This window comes from Oreochromis aureus, linkage group 2, assembly GCF_013358895.1.
Source record: "Oreochromis aureus strain Israel breed Guangdong linkage group 2, ZZ_aureus, whole genome shotgun sequence".
Classification (NCBI taxonomy): domain Eukaryota; kingdom Metazoa; phylum Chordata; class Actinopteri; order Cichliformes; family Cichlidae; genus Oreochromis; species Oreochromis aureus.
In genome coordinates, this window is record NC_052943.1 from 13,021,688 (window position 1) to 13,040,049 (window position 18,362).

Below are 18,362 nucleotides of genomic sequence, written 5' to 3' on the forward strand. Positions count from 1 at the left end.
ACATAATTGCAAATGGGTTTTTTTTCTTATGGACAATTAGAAGCAATTTTCTAATAAACTTGCATTAGGGAACACAATGTGCCATTGGAACACAGCAGTTAAGGATGCTGAAAATGGGTCTCTGTACGCCTACGTAGCCATTCCATTAAAATTCATACGTGATTCATTTAATGATTCCATTAACTGTCATTACCAAAATTTCTGATCAATTTAATGTTATTTAAGATTTTTTTCCCCCTTCAAAAACAGAAATGTACATTTCTAAAGCACCCTAATCTTAATAACACTAGTGTATAGGATAGGATTTAATTTTAACACCCATTTAGTTCTCTGACATGTTTGTTCATGTTTTCAGATGTCTGTACTGCAATATTCCTGTGTTTAATTCATACCCCAGCACACGTCCTTGATTGTAACATTCTGTATGCACTGCGATGGCAACCCCTGGGAGACATCTGGTGTTGAAATTCAGAACTGCATGTCAAGAGCAGCAGGGAGAAGTACATTGTACTTTGTGAGGTTGAATTCTTTTCAAACTATCCACCCTGGACACTACCCTCCTTAGAAAGGAAAAGAGGAAGCACTGTGAGAGGTAGACGATAAACATCCTGTGTTTTTATAGTGTGGTTCATTCAGATTATACCAAAATTGAATAAATAAAATACCAATTTTCAGGCACTAAATCCAGGTCTAATGTTCCCACATTGTTAATGCATGAGCAGTAACATGAACCATCAAGTTCAGATACATTAATAGAAATGAATAGGTACCTTTTGGGCAGCCAACTAAGTGCTTAGTTATTTATAAAGAAAGAGTAGCAACAGAACAAGGTTGGTAGGATGGTTTGCCTTTTTTCTCCCTTCTTACAGAATTAGATGTGCCTAAAAAGTTCCACTAAATGTACCTGATAAAGCGAGATACACATACACATCAGAAATACTCAGTATTACATTTAAGTCTTTGAAGAAAATGGCCAGGTTGAGTATAGGTAAAACAAACTGCTCTAGTGAGGACAACTAGAGGAACTGCTTGACTAAAGAAAAGTGTAAAAAAAAAAATTTTAAATTAAAAAATACAATTGCTTATACATATACTGGTGGACCGGATGTAATTAAGAAAATGAAGCAGGTGAAGGTTTTCACTTTCCAATGAAACTAATAAAACACTAAACTTGAAAATTACAAGAAGGCCCAGATTTTATCATGCTGATCCTCTTTGTTTTGAAGGACAAAAAGCAAACATGACAGCTGCACAAAGGAACAATTTTGCCCATTGGAAGGATATTCCATTTCCATTCGGATGTCATCCAGACGTGCTTTGAGGTCCTCAGAATCATCTTCAGCCTGCTCATCAAACACTGTGAGTTGCACCCTCAGCTCTTCATTTTCTATCTTTCGCACCTCCTGCGGGGAAAGGAATGGGATGCAGGCGGAGAGATGAAAAATCACGATGGAGAATAGCAGGAGGAAAGTGACAGTCAAACATTTTTAGTTTGAATGCTTGTAGAAAAAGTTTTTACAGCATGAGTGTGTGTTAGCCCATCAGGGAGACAGAGGCATCAATATAGGGAGACACAAACATTAAAGCTGTGAAAATGTATGTTATTGCAAAGTCACCTTTGAAAGAAATCAAGTGGGTTTTCTGTACCTTCAGCTGATCTCTAAGACCCAGTCTTAGCAGTTCAGAGCGAATATGGATTCTGAAGTCCAGTTCTTCTGCACGGCTGATCAAGGCGTTGATTAACTGCATGCAGCCACCCTGCCAAAAACACATCACAAGTCAGTTTCATAGTGTCTTTATACAACATAACCCACTTAGAAGTGCTGTCGATCAAAGACACCCGGGCTGGGTCATTTGCCAAACAAAAGCACATGTGAGAACCTATAAGTGGTGAAATATGGGTACGCATTTGAATATGTACCTTAAGTGCAATGCTGGTGCTCCTCATTCCAGTAAGAAGTGGCTGAAACCTTTCAATGTCCTGTTTCTCTGCCTCCTCTGTAATGGCCTCTAAAACACGCTCGTGACTGCAAAAACAAACAAACAAACAAACAAAAAAGGACAATCATACACTTTATCTAAAGCTTCACTACATGCTACATTTTAAATCAATACATGAATACAACATTTACCCTAAAAAAAAAAAAAAAAAAAAAAAAAAAAAGAATGGAGACTGAGAATATGTCACTTCATTAAAACAGATGAAGAGAAATATGATGATAAGCAATTACTGATGTCAGCAGAGCAGTTCATCACTGTCAGCTGGTCTAATACAAGCCTAATATCCAAACTGTAACAGTTTCACTAATACTTACAGGTTTTCAGGATGCTCCAAAATGGAGATGGCAGAAAGAAGCTTGACAGCATCCACCATCATATGAGGCACCTTTGGGTTGATGGCTCTGGTTAGCAGAGGAATTCCCTCAGGTGACTCCAACATGGATTTCAGACCATGCTAAGCAGAAAAGGAAAGAGAGAAAGTAGACTGAGGTAAAGACTTCCATTTTTCAGATTATAGTCTTCATATCAGAATTTAGTCCAGATGAAATGTACTCCACTGCAACAACTATGGAAATTGTATACCAACGTTTTGTTTTGATGAAAGGGGTGGAACAATCTGACAAAAGCTGGCACTTTGAAAGCCATGCAAAAATAGCCCAAGTTACCGAAGTGCTATCCATCTGGATATTATTACTACAGACTGTTATTAGGGACAGCAACCACACAGGCAATGACATTTATTATGTCAGTACCCTTTAATACATTCAAAAATTATTTTGGACCAATAATGTCATATTTATAACTAAATTATGCTTTCTTCTATTATTGAGTAATCTTCATCGATCCTCAGCCAGACAATGCAAATTAGCTTGACCAAAATTAAGCCAAATTCAAAAATATATATATATATCCATTTGACATGTTATGTTTTCTCCAGAACTGGCTTTGGCTTTACCTTTGTATTATTAGCAGGTGGATAAATATAAAATATTCCAGAGTCTGGAGAAGTTTCTATAAAATTTCTTTTTTCCTAGGATTACATACATTAGTAAACTCTATAGATACACCATTCTCGACCTTCACTGTATTGAATTTAGAGTGCCCTCTGCTACAATGATAAAAGAAAATGGGCCATTAATTATTGTATAGTTATATTACTTCTGATACGAAACAAAGGATTAGGGATTTAGATGTTAGAAATTTTCTTACCTTGTTGTTCATAAAGGCTTTAAGACAGCGAATGATTTCATGTTGGCATTTCGTTCCAATTGGCCTGGTTGGTGAAAGACCAGAAAGACATTTCAAACACACTGCTAGAATATACAGTTGTTGTTTTTTGGGGGGGTTTAAGTAACTTACGTGTATTCCTCTTCCTGGAGTTTTCTCAGCAGATTCAGAAGCAGAGCCAACCCTTCATCTCCAAAGTTCTGTACCCAACTGAAAGTGAAAGATATATTTTCCCATACATTAAGAAAAACTGTCTGTCACAGCATGCATGAATTCATGGTTAGAACAAATCCAGAGAGTAAATCTATGTGCACACTTATTTTGGTAACAAGATAGGAACATTTCTATATAGTTATAGGTGAATGAGGCTGATTAGCATTAAACATCAGATATAATGCAGAATTAATAGTTGATATAAAAAAAAGTTAACGTCCTTAAGACAGTGATGGAACTCCAAGCCATAACATTACCACCATGATTTATAGTGAATATGAGGTTTTCCCCCTAAAAAGCACAGTACACTGTGCAGTACACTTTAAATCCTAGCTGAGAGCATATATTGAGAGCATATATTACAAAATGCCTGGGGTTTCATTTCTAAAACTTTATACGTTCTTCAGTAAGTGTGTGTGTGTGTGTGTGTGTGTGTGTGTGTGTGTGTGTGTGTGTGTGTGTGTGTGTGTGTGTGTGTGTGTGTGTGTGTGCGCATAGAAGCTCCCCAGCACAAACAAACAAACAAACAAACAAACAAACAAACAAACAAACAAACAAACAAACAAACAAACAAACAAACAAACAAACAAACAAACAAACAAACAAACAAACAAACAAACAAACAACACTGCTGTTTGAATGTTGAAGCATCATTATACTCCACTCTCGCTTTACATTACATTTTGACAACCTGGCAACATTTCACCCTCTCAGCAAAGTGTTGCCAGTTTCCCCCTTCACCAAGAGTGTCACACAGGTAGATTCATATACATCCTAAAATTTGTGTGGGAAATGGTGTACACCATTCACAAAATGCACAAACCAGAACGGAATTAAATCCAACATCTGGTCTAAATTTTCGGTAGCAAACTGTACACCCCCCCCCTCTCGGGGTAGCAACGGCTTTTCCCCGCTCTCTCACTCTCTCATTCTAAATATATGTTGCAAGAGCTTACTGTATGTGATGAAATTTTGAATGGGAGAAAAAAAAAGAAAAAGAAAAAAAAAAAAAAAAAAAGATGGTGCTCTCAGGCAAAGTTTTCTGGAGCAGCCAGTCTTGGATGAATTGGTAGTTGTTTGTAACCTAAACTATAGATGATTTTCCTCAATGATGAATGACTTTCAATAGAATGTAAAGAACCTTTAAAACCCCTTGCTAACCCACAGGCATCGATAAACCGAGTACAAAGTCTCAGATGTAATTTGAGTAGATTTATGTCAAAATTCATATGAGTTTGAGTGTGATATTGATACTTTACACCAAATCCCCAAATTGCCAAGGGTAAACTGTAGAGAGACGTTACAAAATGTTTCGTAAGTAACAATGTGTTTCAATGGCCATGCAAAAAGGTGCTGGGCATAGCTAAGAGTTAACTAAAGGTTGACATTTAGATTCAGGTGAAGTTATGCATCAGTACAAAGACTAAAGACTTGACCATGCAAGGTAAAAAAAATTTAATTAATCCAAGTATTTGCTTTGCCACAGCTGGGTGGCTTCCAAAATAGCAAGAGATAGATAGACTGGGAAATTGAAATACACACAAATGTTTTAGATAGCAGAAAATTGCTTGTGAGGTGAAGAAATAATGTTTATGATTGCACAGCGAGTGAAAAATGCTCCCCTGGATGTAGGCATACATGTTTGCTTGTCAATAACACAAAATAAGACTTCTTAAGGATAACTCCAGAGGATTTACTGCAAGATTTAAACCCTAGTGAGCTTCAGATCCTAAAAGCTAAAGTTGGAGTTCACAAAAACATGAAAAAATGTAGCGTTACAAAACAAAGTTTTATGGACTACTAAAGCAAAAATCAACCAAGCATCAACTACCTTGCAAGCATGGTGGTAATTTTGTTATGGCTTGAGTATGCATAGCTGACAGTGGCGCTGACACCACCCACAAAGTTCTTATTATATCACTGTAAACCTACACTGATTCTATACTGAGCCTTGCTATATTATTGTAGTTAGTATAATTTATTTTAACCTGAAGCACAGAGCAACAAAATTGGGTCCTTGTCAAAATCCTTTTTTAAAATATGTGTGTGTGTGTGTGCGTGTGTGCGTGTGTGTGTGTGTGTGTGTGTGTGTGTGTGTGTGTGCGCGCGCGCATGTGTATTTTACCTAACAGGGTTGTTATTGAGTGAAACTCTTAGAGATTCAAGACAGCTCAGCAACTGTGACTCTCGATAGTCTGCTTTTAACTCCTGGATGTACATCATGGCTGACTTGGAACTCTCCTTCTGGCTCTGACCCTAATCAACAAACACAAACAAACACAGCAGGCACGTAAACACAAAATCACTTAGTGTTCTGCATTTACATATTTCTTGTTACAGGATATAATTGCTATTATTTCTACACGAAAGCACAACAGTAGAGCATCAAGGGCAAAAGTCAAGAGTAATTTGAAATTTTGATATGCGAATTAAAGGGTACTGTGTGTAGGGTTTTTCTCCTAATAGGCTTATTTTACAGTTAAATGAACTGTATTAGCAGTCATCTGTGTATGATTATGTAGGGCCTTTGAGCACTTTGAGTTTGTGAACCCTTTGGAATTGCCAGGATTTAAAAGGAAGAAAAGACTTAAATAATTTCTAAAGGTCTGGGTTCTCATAAGTCCACTACATACTTCCTGATACATTTTCTGGAAGTTGTTTGCTCTTGTTGTAAATGTGACATCAGCAGCTAAAGGTCAATGGAGGTTGTTGCTTCTATATACAGTTCTACTATTACTGAAGAATTCACTCATTTTTTCAGAGTTTGAGTTTGTTTTAAGATGGGCATAAAATGTACAGCTGTTGTTTCAGTATTTTAATTGTGTTTGTGTTTAACTAGGATTTTGATGAAAAAGAAAATCTGGAAATTTCAGAAGGCTTCACTTGCAAATGTGACTGGCTCAACCAAAAGCATTGAAATAGTAAATACATTTGTGTTACATCTAAGCCTATGACAACAATGAAAATAACGCAGACTTATGTTGCATAAACTAACGCAATTCTCTTAAGGCTCACTTTTCAACTGTATGACCAGCAATGACTATACTTTAGTTTTGCTTCAGTTTTTTTTATGATAACACTTGAGAATAACTGTTAATAAACAGTAAATGGATCATTAATACCAAATAGTTACTGTAAAAAGTATAATTAGTGTTTACATGCCATTATTAATAACACAATTTGCACTTTACTTCTAATTTGTTATATTTAATCCAAGTCAATCCTTTTCTAAACCCAGTTAAATAGCTTTTCCTAAAACTACCTTTTGTTCTTTAAAAAAAAAAAAAAAAAAAAAATAGATCAGTCACTACAACTTACTAACATTTACAAATGTTATAAACATCAACAGCAACATAACTATAACCATCCATCAATTTAATGTATGTAAACAGTAAATACATATTAGATTAGTTATTAATTTACTATTTATTAATGACTATAATGGCCAAAATGCTTTGGAAAATGTATTCATTCTAGCCAAAGAGGGAAGAAAAAAAAAAAAAAAAAAAGGACTTGCTTTAAACCGCCAGCACATTCGCTCTAGCACCCTGTACTGGCTATATTTATTTTAGGTATTTGAGGTACTGACAGCTTTAGATGTGTGGAGGTACTGGGAGACCATCTCTCGTTTGATCAAAATGTCTTTCTGTCTCAGAGGCTGCTGCTTTTCCTCATTTAGGTTCATATCCACCTAGAGTAAAAGACAGGAGGAAAGAAAAATAATCAAGTGGAACAGAAATAAACATTTTGAGAGATTTAGCATAAAAATCCATTTGTGTACTCAAGCAATAAAAAAATAAAATGCGGAAATATAATCCATATATCTGATTAATTACATTAGGGGAGACAACCATCTATTAAGAGTCAGCTGTAAGACACAATTTCTTACTTGTTAAAAGAATCACTGGATGTGACTATTTAAAAACCTTTTCCTTTCAGGATTTCAATCAGTGCCATTTGCTTGTCTCAGGAGATCAGTTATTTGTTTTTTTACACGTGTGTAAAACAAACTTTGCATAAATGTTTATTCTGTCAGCAAGACAGAATAAACTTTTATGCAACTTCACGGTTCTACTGACAGTACAGCAAAGGAAATTTGAGGCTTAAGGGTAACTCCACATGAAGGGTGTTTAAACTGTGAGAAATTCAGTACTTTTGATTGGAATAGGCCAAGTTTCTGTGGCTGTACAGGCAAAGTAATGAATACTATATGACACCTCAAAAGCCAAATAATTTTTTTTACAAAAGTGTGCATATACTCTTTTACTGTCTTTCTCACCAGCATCTGTTCAAACAGTTCCAGGACATATTCATCAGAATGATCATTCATCATGCCACTCTGAGCACTGATCTCATAGCTGGCAGCTGAAGAGTGTCGGTGACCTGGCGGTGGTCCAGGCTTCTCCTTGTCCTTTTTCCTCATGCTGGTGAAACGCTCCAACTGGATTAGCAAACAACATGACAGAAGAACATGACAGAGAGAAAAGTGGTAAGAGGAAAACTACAGAGAGTAACCACTGCTCTTATGTTAATGTTAGATATCAAACCATATGTAGTGTTAAAAACTCAAGGGACATTTCTCCCTTAGTTTGATATTACATTGCCCCTTTCAGACATGTACCACTTTCCAAAGACCAGGCAGTAATTTTACTTTGTTTCAATCTAAACACACAACATTGACACTGTGCAGTGCTTAAACAATATCAGCCAGCAGCACAAGATGCAAAAATAAAGTAAAAATACTAAGAAGAATTGTGAATGCAAGGGACACATAACTTGAAGGCAATCTTACTTAATCTTAATGCTAACTTTAACCCACATTTCCCCCTTTTATCTCATCTTCTCCACTTTCTACAAGCACATAGTTCTTTCTCTAAATGTGTCTCCACCATCTCTGAATTAAGCCGAATTAAGTCACATATGGCTGATATAACACAAAAATGCCACTTTAATAGGTCAATGGAGCCAACTATCTTACGTATTCATGTCTGAAAAGGGAAATTGTTTACAAGAGCAGAAACCTTTTTAAAACTTGAGATTATTATAGATTAGAGAGCTCAAAAGTGGTTTTGCCGCACAAAGTCACCATGCTGACAGAGCATACTCAAATTTTCCAAGAGTCTGGTAGATCTCACTTTCTGGCTTTAATGACTTTGAGTGGTAAACATTCAGTATTACCATCGAGTGTTATTTAATGTATTTAATACATTAAAAAAAAGCAAAGAACATTAGCTTCATCATGCATGTAAGCTTGGCACATAATACAGTGACCCTACATAATGACTCAAAGAAAAATCTGGCATCCTAGCTGCAGGCACATGAAGGCATCACTAGTTTATGTGCCAAGCATTTCATGCTGTCAATGCACATCTTGAGAACATGTACATTTAACTTCAGTATAGCACAGGACAAAACACAGATACCAAACAATTGTGTTATGGTGGGTTAGGCTTGTGACAGACAGTGAGGTGACATTAAATGCACAACAGTTTTATCTGACACACAAGTCAAGCACACGTTTGACAGTGACAAGCTGTAACAAACCTACCTCATCAGGAATCAGCCGTTTGAGTGTCTGTAGAAGAATGAATGAGAGGGAGAAAAATGGCAAAAAAGGGGGAAGAAAAACCAACCAGATGGCAGGTAAAAGAAATGAAAAAGAGGAGGGAGGAAAAAAAAAATAAAGAACCCATTAGATAGAAATCAATGATGGGAAGAAGCAGCTCCAGGAAATCATCTACAGAAGTAGATGATTTCCTTCATAAGTAATTAAGTAATTAAGAAAAACCCAGAAAAAAAAGAAAAACTTAATCATTAGCTCTTTTCGCATCTACTCAAAGACCAATGCATCTGTCAAAGACAGTCTAAGCTGAGGTAAGGAGGACATTTAGAAACCTGCAGGTCATAGGCAGTCAATCATCAACAAAGGTGAAGCATGGGGGGTGCAGCTTCCTATGTACAGTGAAGCTGCACCCCTATTAAACTGTACATAGGAAAAGTAGCACATTTGTATTTTAGAAAGAAAGGGAAAGCATCATCATGTCTCTGCCACTAGAGGTCAGGCTACACCCATTAATGTTTCTGTAGGGAATTAAAACAAGTGGACTATATAGCCCTGACAAGCTCTATGTATGAGTAAAACTGAATTGAAATCAGTATAATAAACCAAATATCAAACACTAAAGGCATATAGAAAATTGATGCTTTCCAGAATGTCATCAGTATTAAAGTAACACAATTTCAATATTCAGCTCTTAATATCAAATTTCTGATTTAATATGTTGGGCGTTTTTTGTTCTTTTACAAATTACAAAAAGTATTATGGACTTCCAAGTGTTATGTTGCTAACCTACAACACAAACACTTACTTATGCCTGACTGATCCTACTTAACTTTCAGTTTTGTTCTGAGCTAAAGTAGTAACAATGACCAACACAGAAAAGCTTAACCTTTATGAATTCGTTTAAGAAGAAGCACAAACAAAGAGCAAAGCAGGACAAATTTCTTGGACTTTCTTCTATAGTGGAAGAATAAGAGGTAAAGAGCAGGGAGGGGAATAAGAAGGCACATTGATTATGGGGAAGACAGTTGAGAAAAAAAATGCTTCCGTTTTCACAGCTGCCATTAAATAACAGACCCTCAGCTCATGCACACAGGCACACACCATGCAGATGCCATAAAAGAAGGCTCGTACACATACAAACAAATGTTGTGGTGCTACAGTACTCCGCCCACAAAACGGAAATATACAGCTGACAGGAGGCACAGTGGATTCTGGGTAATTGCATGGGAAACTGAACAGTAGTCAGGAAGAAAGCAACACAGATACATGTGGGAGAGAGACACAAAAAACAAGCTTGAATTTGACAAACTGTAAGGTTCCGCTTTACAAACCACACGTACAGTTAGGGAAATATGCAATGACAGACACAACCAACTACATTTTTTTGAGCCGGAAGAGTCATGAAGAGGTGGGCTGGACCAAAATAAACAAAAGCATCACTAAGTTAGAAACACTAAACTGTTTAATGAAAGAGTAACAGTAACATCACACACTAGGCCACAGCAATAGGACGCCTTTTAATAAGCAAGGCAAGTGTTAAGTGATGAAGACATACTACTACGAGTAACAGTGGATCTGAGTCATAACGTATATAGAGCAAACGATTCAATTATTTACACCGCCCCACTAATCCTTAACATAACACCAAATTAATCCACTTTGTTTTTGTTTGTTAAACAGAGCCTAACAAAAACAGAAAAAAGGCAATTCAATTAAAGCAAAACGCATAATCACTAAGATAGTAACACTGACTAAAGTGTTTGGTGATGATGAACAAAATTTTAAATCAACAACCCAAATGACGGAAATATTCATATACCAACTTTGTACTATTTTTATTGTATTGTTACTGTAATACTTGTGGGTTTACCCTGCTGCCCAGACAAAACCACCAAACCAAGGCATCTGGTTGGAAACTGACAGACATTTTCTACAAATTTGCAACATACAAAAAAAAATTATTAGATTGTCAAGAATTAGCAGAAAAATCTGTAATGAGAACTCCCTCTCACAGGGCACTAAAGGTTTTTTCCTCTAATGTAAATCAAACAGCAAACTCAACTCAAATTGCTTAATTATAATTTAAAGACCTCCCCTAAGCACAGGCTGCTAGTTAAATGAGCATCTTACCATCTACAGTGAGCTCATTAGATAAAGTAGTACATTTTCGGTTTCCTCTTTTTGTAGTCTGTGTAAAGCATTAAGCTGCCAACACATCCCTAAGCAAGTTTTTGTAAACTGTCATAACATGGACACATGCTTTGACAAAAAAAAGAAAAAAGAAAGCATGGCAATTAAGTCCTTTTGTTCAAGACACTTTATTCAACCTATCCTGTGAGTTATGTTTAATCAACAGTGATGACAGTTGCCAGCGAACTACTCCGTACAGCGGATCTCCTAATGATCACTTTTCACTTAGGGGTGTTCCATTTTTTAATGATTTTAAAATCTCTAGAGTGTTCATTATTTATTAGAACTGTATTGTAAAATTCTGTCAAGTAATACTTCTCCCAGTATATTGACAACTGTAGACCATACCAATTCCCCCAGTGTTGTTAACTCCCATCAAGAATCTGCAGCAAAAACAGCAAGTTTTCTCAAATTCAGCTGATTAAGTGGTGACTGGTGTGATCATAAATAACTATAAATTATAAGGAGTAGGCTGAAAGAGGGAAAAACCTGAAGACTTAATGTGTATGGGTGTCTACATTTCTGATTACATGCGCAATCAAAAACCAAAACTCAACAGTTATAAGTGAGGAGAGATTTACAAACGCAAGACGTCAAGAGTGCTGCACTGATTGCTCATTTGCAATTTTAAGTCCAGAACAGACACTCTGTGATCCCTCAATGAAATGCCCTTTACAAAATGCCAACACAACTGGTTACACATACAGTATATACATAGTAAAGGGTACATATTATAGAGTCCTAAAGCCAGTGGCAAAAATAAAGGCAAACAGCTTTTTCTGCGTGTGTCTCAGAGACCAGGCAGCTGGAGAGAATCAAATCAGCAAATGCATTTGGCTTATGACAGCAAAATAATGAGCCAGTCACACACTGTTGCCATTTCTGTGTATGTGTGTACCTGCACATACACATTTAAGGAGACCCTGAGAGAGGTGAGAAAGATTATGTAAATCAGATGAAGAACAAAAACCAAGCAAATGCAGAATGAAGGAAAGCAGACTGGACACTTTTACTGATAAGTGAACACAAGAGTGCTGTCAGATGGCCAATTTGAATTAAGACAGTAGGTTAACTGAAAGATCAAGATCATATGAAAAAAAAAAAGATTTTTTGATAGGTTTTGCTAATGTGTTATGGGCATGGGGCATGTATTGTACTCGTGTCACCGAAAAAAAATACGGTAATCTTATCAAGTTATTTTAGGGCCTTGGACTTGCCCTTTTTCAAGTCTCTCAAAAGAAGTTCTTTGAGTGTGAGCTTTGACAGGTCCGTTCAAGAACAGATACTTGTCCTGAAGCAAAACCAATGTTCTCATAGCTAGGTACTTTGAATCAGTTGCACTCAAAGGTGAATGTCATTCAGATCATTTTGATGATTTGCATCAAGAACTTTACTGGGGTTAATCAATTATCAATTCTGAACATAGGCATGTATAAGAGAAGGACGCAACAACCATGCCATCACCTACTGGTTTCTAAAGTACCGTCCTGAAGCTACAAGATTTTTGCTGCCGCCATGTCGGTTGCAAAAAAAAAAATGTTTTTGAAAATTAATGTGACAAGAGGTCTCAGTCTGACTGTGAAACCATATGCTCATTGGCTCAGTGACTGAGGTTATAAGCTCAGCATGTTGTTTACAGAGGTCAAGACATTTTCCATAGGCTCAATAACCAAGTGGCACTTAAAAGACCAGCAGTACTTTCCATCTGACCATCTAACAAGTTCTACTCGGTAAGATGAAACTGTGTCATGCTCATATTGTACTTTACATACAATTTACCAATTAAACATCATTCCACTTTTACTCAGGAATGGCTTCCATCCAGTAGCACACAAAGTGTGCAAAAATGCAGGGTATGAATTCTCTGTGTATATGTACATTGTGCAAGTTATAGTTTCATTTAAATAAATTAGTTGAACAGCAAGTTATTTTTAATTCACATCTACACATGCAGGCGTGATGCCAGCATGGATCAAACTGAACTCTTGCAAACTGATTAGAATCTGTGAGGCACGTTACATTTGGGGGCATTTATATTTTCTTATCAAACTAGAATTATAGCCACTGGTTGGTGCAGTATTCTGGAAGTGTTGAAGCACTGGGGGAAGGCTTTTGCAATTAAATATGTTTAAATCAATAGCCTAAGGATCTTAAACAGAAACTTAAGCTGGATTTACATAATTTTTGTTTTGTCAGCATGATTTACTTATCAGCGGTCACCAGCTACGGATCACTGTCAAGCCCTGCCTATTTTGATTTTTCTGATTGTGTCTCAGGCTTGTCTTTGAGTCTATGTAGTCCAACTAAATAGCTTTGCATAAAGCATCTTGCCCTGTGCAAAAAAGAAATCAGGACAGGCCAGGGGCTTATCATGTGCCTGTATCTATATTCCATCTAATAAAAAGGCAAAAAATAAATATATTTAAGTAACTGTGGGGAAAGAACTGCAAAATAACATAAATACGCCAAATAAATCACAAAAACATAATTCTACCAAAATATAACATACATGGTCGCCACCCGTTTATTGCCGTCTGCCTTTTGAATGCACAACGCACTCACTAACAGCACAGCAATCATTTTTGTCTCATGGCTTTATAGAAAGAGAAAAATGAAATAATCTGCATGTTAAGACGGATACAGTGGATTTGTGGGGGGGTTTTTTATTAGTTTTTTGGGTTTTTTTACCCATTTTAAATTGCAAAAGCAAATAGGAGCCCCCAAATCTTTTTACTAAACCTGTGAAGTTAAATGTCTACAGCACCTTGTCAAATTGGATGTCAGCAAATTGAATGTCTCTAAGCCGCATTTTTTTTTAATGCTCCTAGTTGCCTCACTGACCAACAGACTCAAGATGCATTTAAGTGCACTGATGGGCTATGCGCAGACGACATAATGATTGTATGTCAGTTCAAGTGGGGCATGTTTACTGCATGACTGCTCCTCATCCCTGCACCAGTGTTAATGGAGACAAAACCCAACCACCCCAACCCACTTTCCACCAAGCAAGTAACAAGAATGTGAGTATTATTCAACATAGTTTTAATAAATGTTTAAAACTGCCAGGACAATTCCATCTACTAAATGAGATACAGTCAACACTGCAACACAGAAAAATACAGAGAATAGCCTGTGAGATGGAGCTGTTAACGAGACATGCATTTGCCAAACCAACAATGATCTCATTCCTTGCTTCAACGGCAATTACTCTGACATAGACACCAGACAGAATTAACCAACTTTTAAATATGAATAGGGTTTTTGTTGTTGTTGCAGTATTCCTTGGTTCTAACAGTTTACCTCTCTAATAAATTTTAATACACAGTGTTGTATCTTTTTTCCCCATCAAAGTTCTTTCTGTTGTATTTTTATTAACTTCAAAGGCCTGATGGTCACAAAATGCCTTGCAGTAAGAAAATTAAACATATGGACATGACCTTCAGGCCCTTATACAATGAAACAGCATCAGATGGTTGAAGAGGAACCCACTCAACCAACAGTTTTCCAACAGACAACTGCAACATTCCATACATCAATTGATAATTAGGGCTATATCTGGTGATAAAACTCATACAGTTACAACTGAAATTATAATCCCATTCTTCTTAAGTCAATATTCCCAATAATTAACCCTAGTATTACTTCTGGGCAGTAGCATTGGCCTTTGAGTGCTCTTGGAAAAGAGTTTAACTAAGCCAAACAAGTGCACATGAGGGAATACAAAGACAAAAACACACATTAGCAGCCATACAAAGCTCTATGTAGGGTATAATGGGAGGAGGGGAGAATAAACAACTCACATTTACAAAAAAGAAAGCCCATAATTTAGAAAGGACAGATTTTAGATATGTGTTTCACATAAAAAGTTATTTAAAGGCAGAAACTCTGAGTCACAGATACTAATAGCACACAATTCAATTGTGACCTCAGAGGGAGGAGGGTGGAGGTAGGTACTCTACATTCACATGGGTCAAAACAAAAACAAACCAAAAGCACTAACATAATACAATCAGCGCCCAAATACCACCTTTATCTTGATCACCCTGCAATATTAGCAGCAACCCACACTTCCCCACCCACTGTCCTTACTTATAGCAAAGAAGCTTGAATGAGGCACTTTTATCCTCACTATTCAAAGAACCAAACTGTAGTGTCAACCCATTTCTAATATATAATACATATATTCCCATTGTTTAACATTTTATATTTCAAAAATTATATTCTTCTACTCATTTCCAAATTTCAAACTTTCAAGATATTATTTGGTTGCTATTAATCTTTAAGCCTATTTTTAATTTATGGAACAAGTGCAATATGTAACAGCCATTAACTGCTCAAGTACCAATTAAGATTTCCACTGGTTCACTGGAAATTCAGTCACTTAGCCTGGTGCTATAATGCCTCCAAATGAGCAGTACCTTTGCAAGCTGATTTGTTTCATGACTGAACGCTTCAAAGACCTTAGCAGACTGCACACTTCTTACCACATTTTAACACAGACTTAAAAAAAAAATAAATTAATTAAAAAAAAGCCTCTGGTGAGATATAGTTATATCCAGACCAAGTCTCAAGTAATGCTCTGACACACAGGACATTTGAACTCATAACAAGAAAGGAATGTCAATTGGCACCCACAACAGCATCGCTAACACACAAACCCAAATTCACATATTGTTTACAAATCTCAAGCTATAATATTCATCTTATGACAAGGAGACAACTATCAAACCTATAAAACCTATCTGTACTCCCTTAGCTTACATGGAGATATAGGATGTGATTTCCAAACAACTGATTTAATCTTTGAGATCCTATTTTAAATACAATGCTTTTTTATATGCCTGGGCATATTCTGGAAATTCTATGTTCTGTGTCATGTTAGATATCCAAATTATATTCAAATGTCAAATGCACAAACTGACAAACCTATAATTGACTACACTGTATGCAAAGGCTTGTATATAACAATGTCCCTGTAAGAAGGCAGTTGTGGTTCAGTCAAGGAGTGGTTTTTACAGTTTTTGTTCCCCAAAAAACAAAAGGAGAAGACAATATTTCAAATTTCACATCATGTTGCAGTTTTTCATTTGCCTATATTGCCAGAAGGCAATTTCAGAGACAATTTGCAACATTTAGATTTAGCATGTCATCACTAAATGAATATATTATTCATTTCGTTGCCTTATCAGACCAATTCACACAACAACAACAACAACAACAAAAAAAAAAAAAAAAAAAAAAAAAACACTTTTTGAAGTAGGCCAGAGTGTTTTTCTCTTCCCCAGAACAGATGCGTCCATTTCCAAGTGCTTCTTTAGCTCACCAGACACTGTTGACACATTGACAATGTTAGCATTAGCCAACTTCTCCAGACAGATGGCATATTTGTGCTTAGGGCTGTTCATTTCAGCTTGAGCAGAACTTCCAAGACAGCTAGCTTTTGCAACAGTTTCAACTAAGAGTTTCCTTTTACACTTTCTTTAAGTGGTGGATTGTCCGCACTGGTGGTTAATCATGCTCCACGCAAGAACTCTATTTTTTCTTCTTATTAACATCCTCGCTTTGATTTAGAACTTTTGATGTTCCTTATAAACTCCACCATCTGGCACTTGCAGAAACAAACCAAGATCTCCTATGACCAATGTTTTATAAAGGACTTTTTAGGAAAAATGAGAGCGTATAAAATAGGGTTGTGCACGACTGACTAATCATTGCTACTGTCACTACTCTGTACCACGCATACTAGTTGTTTAATCCATTTTTAATTATTTTTTTTTTAATTGATACCCAATGCTGGTAAATAGTGGTGTCCTAATGTTATGCAGCTATCTGCCACCAGATGGAGCATCATTGGTGAGAAAAAGCCATAAATCTGTTATTCTCGGCCTGATCTTTTTGCTAACACCATTATTGCTAGTTCTCTTAAAGACAAAAAAAAAAAAAGAAAAAAAGAGAGATTACAGATACAAGCGGCAGAAATTAGCTTTGTCTAAAAAGTGGATGGGCTTTTCCCCTAGCAATAGGGTAAGGAGCTCAGTCATTCTGGTTGGGCTCAAAGTAGAATACCGTTTCTCCATATCAAAAGGAGCTAGCTGGGACAGACACCTGTGTAACTTGTTCCAACTGGGCATGTCCTACTGGGAGGAGGCCCCAGACTGGTGGGGTGATTATTTCATTCAGCCAGCCAGGGAATGCGTCAACGTTTCCCCGGATAAGCCGGAGGCGGTGGCTGGCGAGAGGGAGGTCTGGGCTTCCCTGCTTCTGCTCCTGCCCCTGTGACTTGACTTCAGATAAGCGGAAGAAAATGCCTGGATGATTTATCATTCGTTTTATTTTAGAGTTCAACTTTTATTGAAGTGCTTGTCATGAATTTTCCAACAGCATGCATCATTCATAATGCACGGCATGGTGCGCCACACTTTTCAGTGGCAGTTTATTCATTTTTCAGATGTTAATTTGTCACATTTTAATAATACTTTAACATTTTTTTATAGTTTAAATATGGTATAAAAAACATGTTACATCGGTTTATTTTAAGTGTTTTTCTTCTTTGTTGCCAATTGTCATGTCGATGATGCAAGCTGCCACACAGTTAAGTAGCATGATTCATTGTTGAAGAATGTGACTAATGCTTTAAAATACTTTTGTTTAATGAGCTTTTGACATTACACATTCTCAAATTTAATGGGAGTGTTTCTTAGTTTTAGACTTGTCGGCTAGTGTAGTTTTTTTTTTCCTCTCATCTTGTCCACTAAGAAATTAGTCACCAGGAGCATAATTAGCACATATTGTTGTATATTGCATTAATAAAGTATGTGTGTAGGGCACCTGGCAACCACAACACTACAGGACATGTAAACACAGCCAATAAACATTCAGAATTCTCAACAGGTGATACGTTTTCTTCCCTAGTATAATTAACCTCAGAGACAAAATGAATAAAGTTAACTTGTCTGTTATCACCAGTTGGCAGGTAGCTGTAAGCTCTCTGATGAGGAGAACAGAGGCTAAAAAGAGGTAATTCTCGTTGACCTTATCTGTAGTTCTTCGGACTCCAGTTCCCCTGGCTTCCCAGGGTTCTGTGTTATCAGACATTCTTCCATGTTGCTCATTGTCACAATTTAAAATTGGGTCATATTCTACAAATAACTACCTAAATAGCCAAACA

General features: G+C 36.6%; 1 protein-coding gene across 2 annotated transcripts in view; it reads right to left on the minus strand.

The window, feature by feature from the left end:
• LOC116335261 (protein diaphanous homolog 1) overlaps positions 1-18,362 on the minus strand; it is a 95,480-nt gene that overhangs the window by 63,319 nt on the left and 13,799 nt on the right. The window contains exons 2-11 of one of the 2 annotated variants that reach the window (XM_039618410.1): positions 8,990-9,016; positions 7,721-7,882; positions 7,031-7,132; positions 5,567-5,697; positions 3,361-3,438; positions 3,211-3,274; positions 2,316-2,455; positions 1,922-2,027; positions 1,648-1,758; positions 1,285-1,403 (exon numbers count right to left, since the gene is read on the minus strand). In XM_039618410.1, the coding sequence (XP_039474344.1) occupies positions 1,285-1,403; positions 1,648-1,758; positions 1,922-2,027; positions 2,316-2,455; positions 3,211-3,274; positions 3,361-3,438; positions 5,567-5,697; positions 7,031-7,132; positions 7,721-7,882; positions 8,990-9,016 (1,040 nt within the window). The remainder of the gene's footprint in view (positions 1-1,284; positions 1,404-1,647; positions 1,759-1,921; positions 2,028-2,315; positions 2,456-3,210; positions 3,275-3,360; positions 3,439-5,566; positions 5,698-7,030; positions 7,133-7,720; positions 7,883-8,989; positions 9,017-18,362) is intronic. The other variant, XM_039618417.1, reaches the window with a different exon arrangement.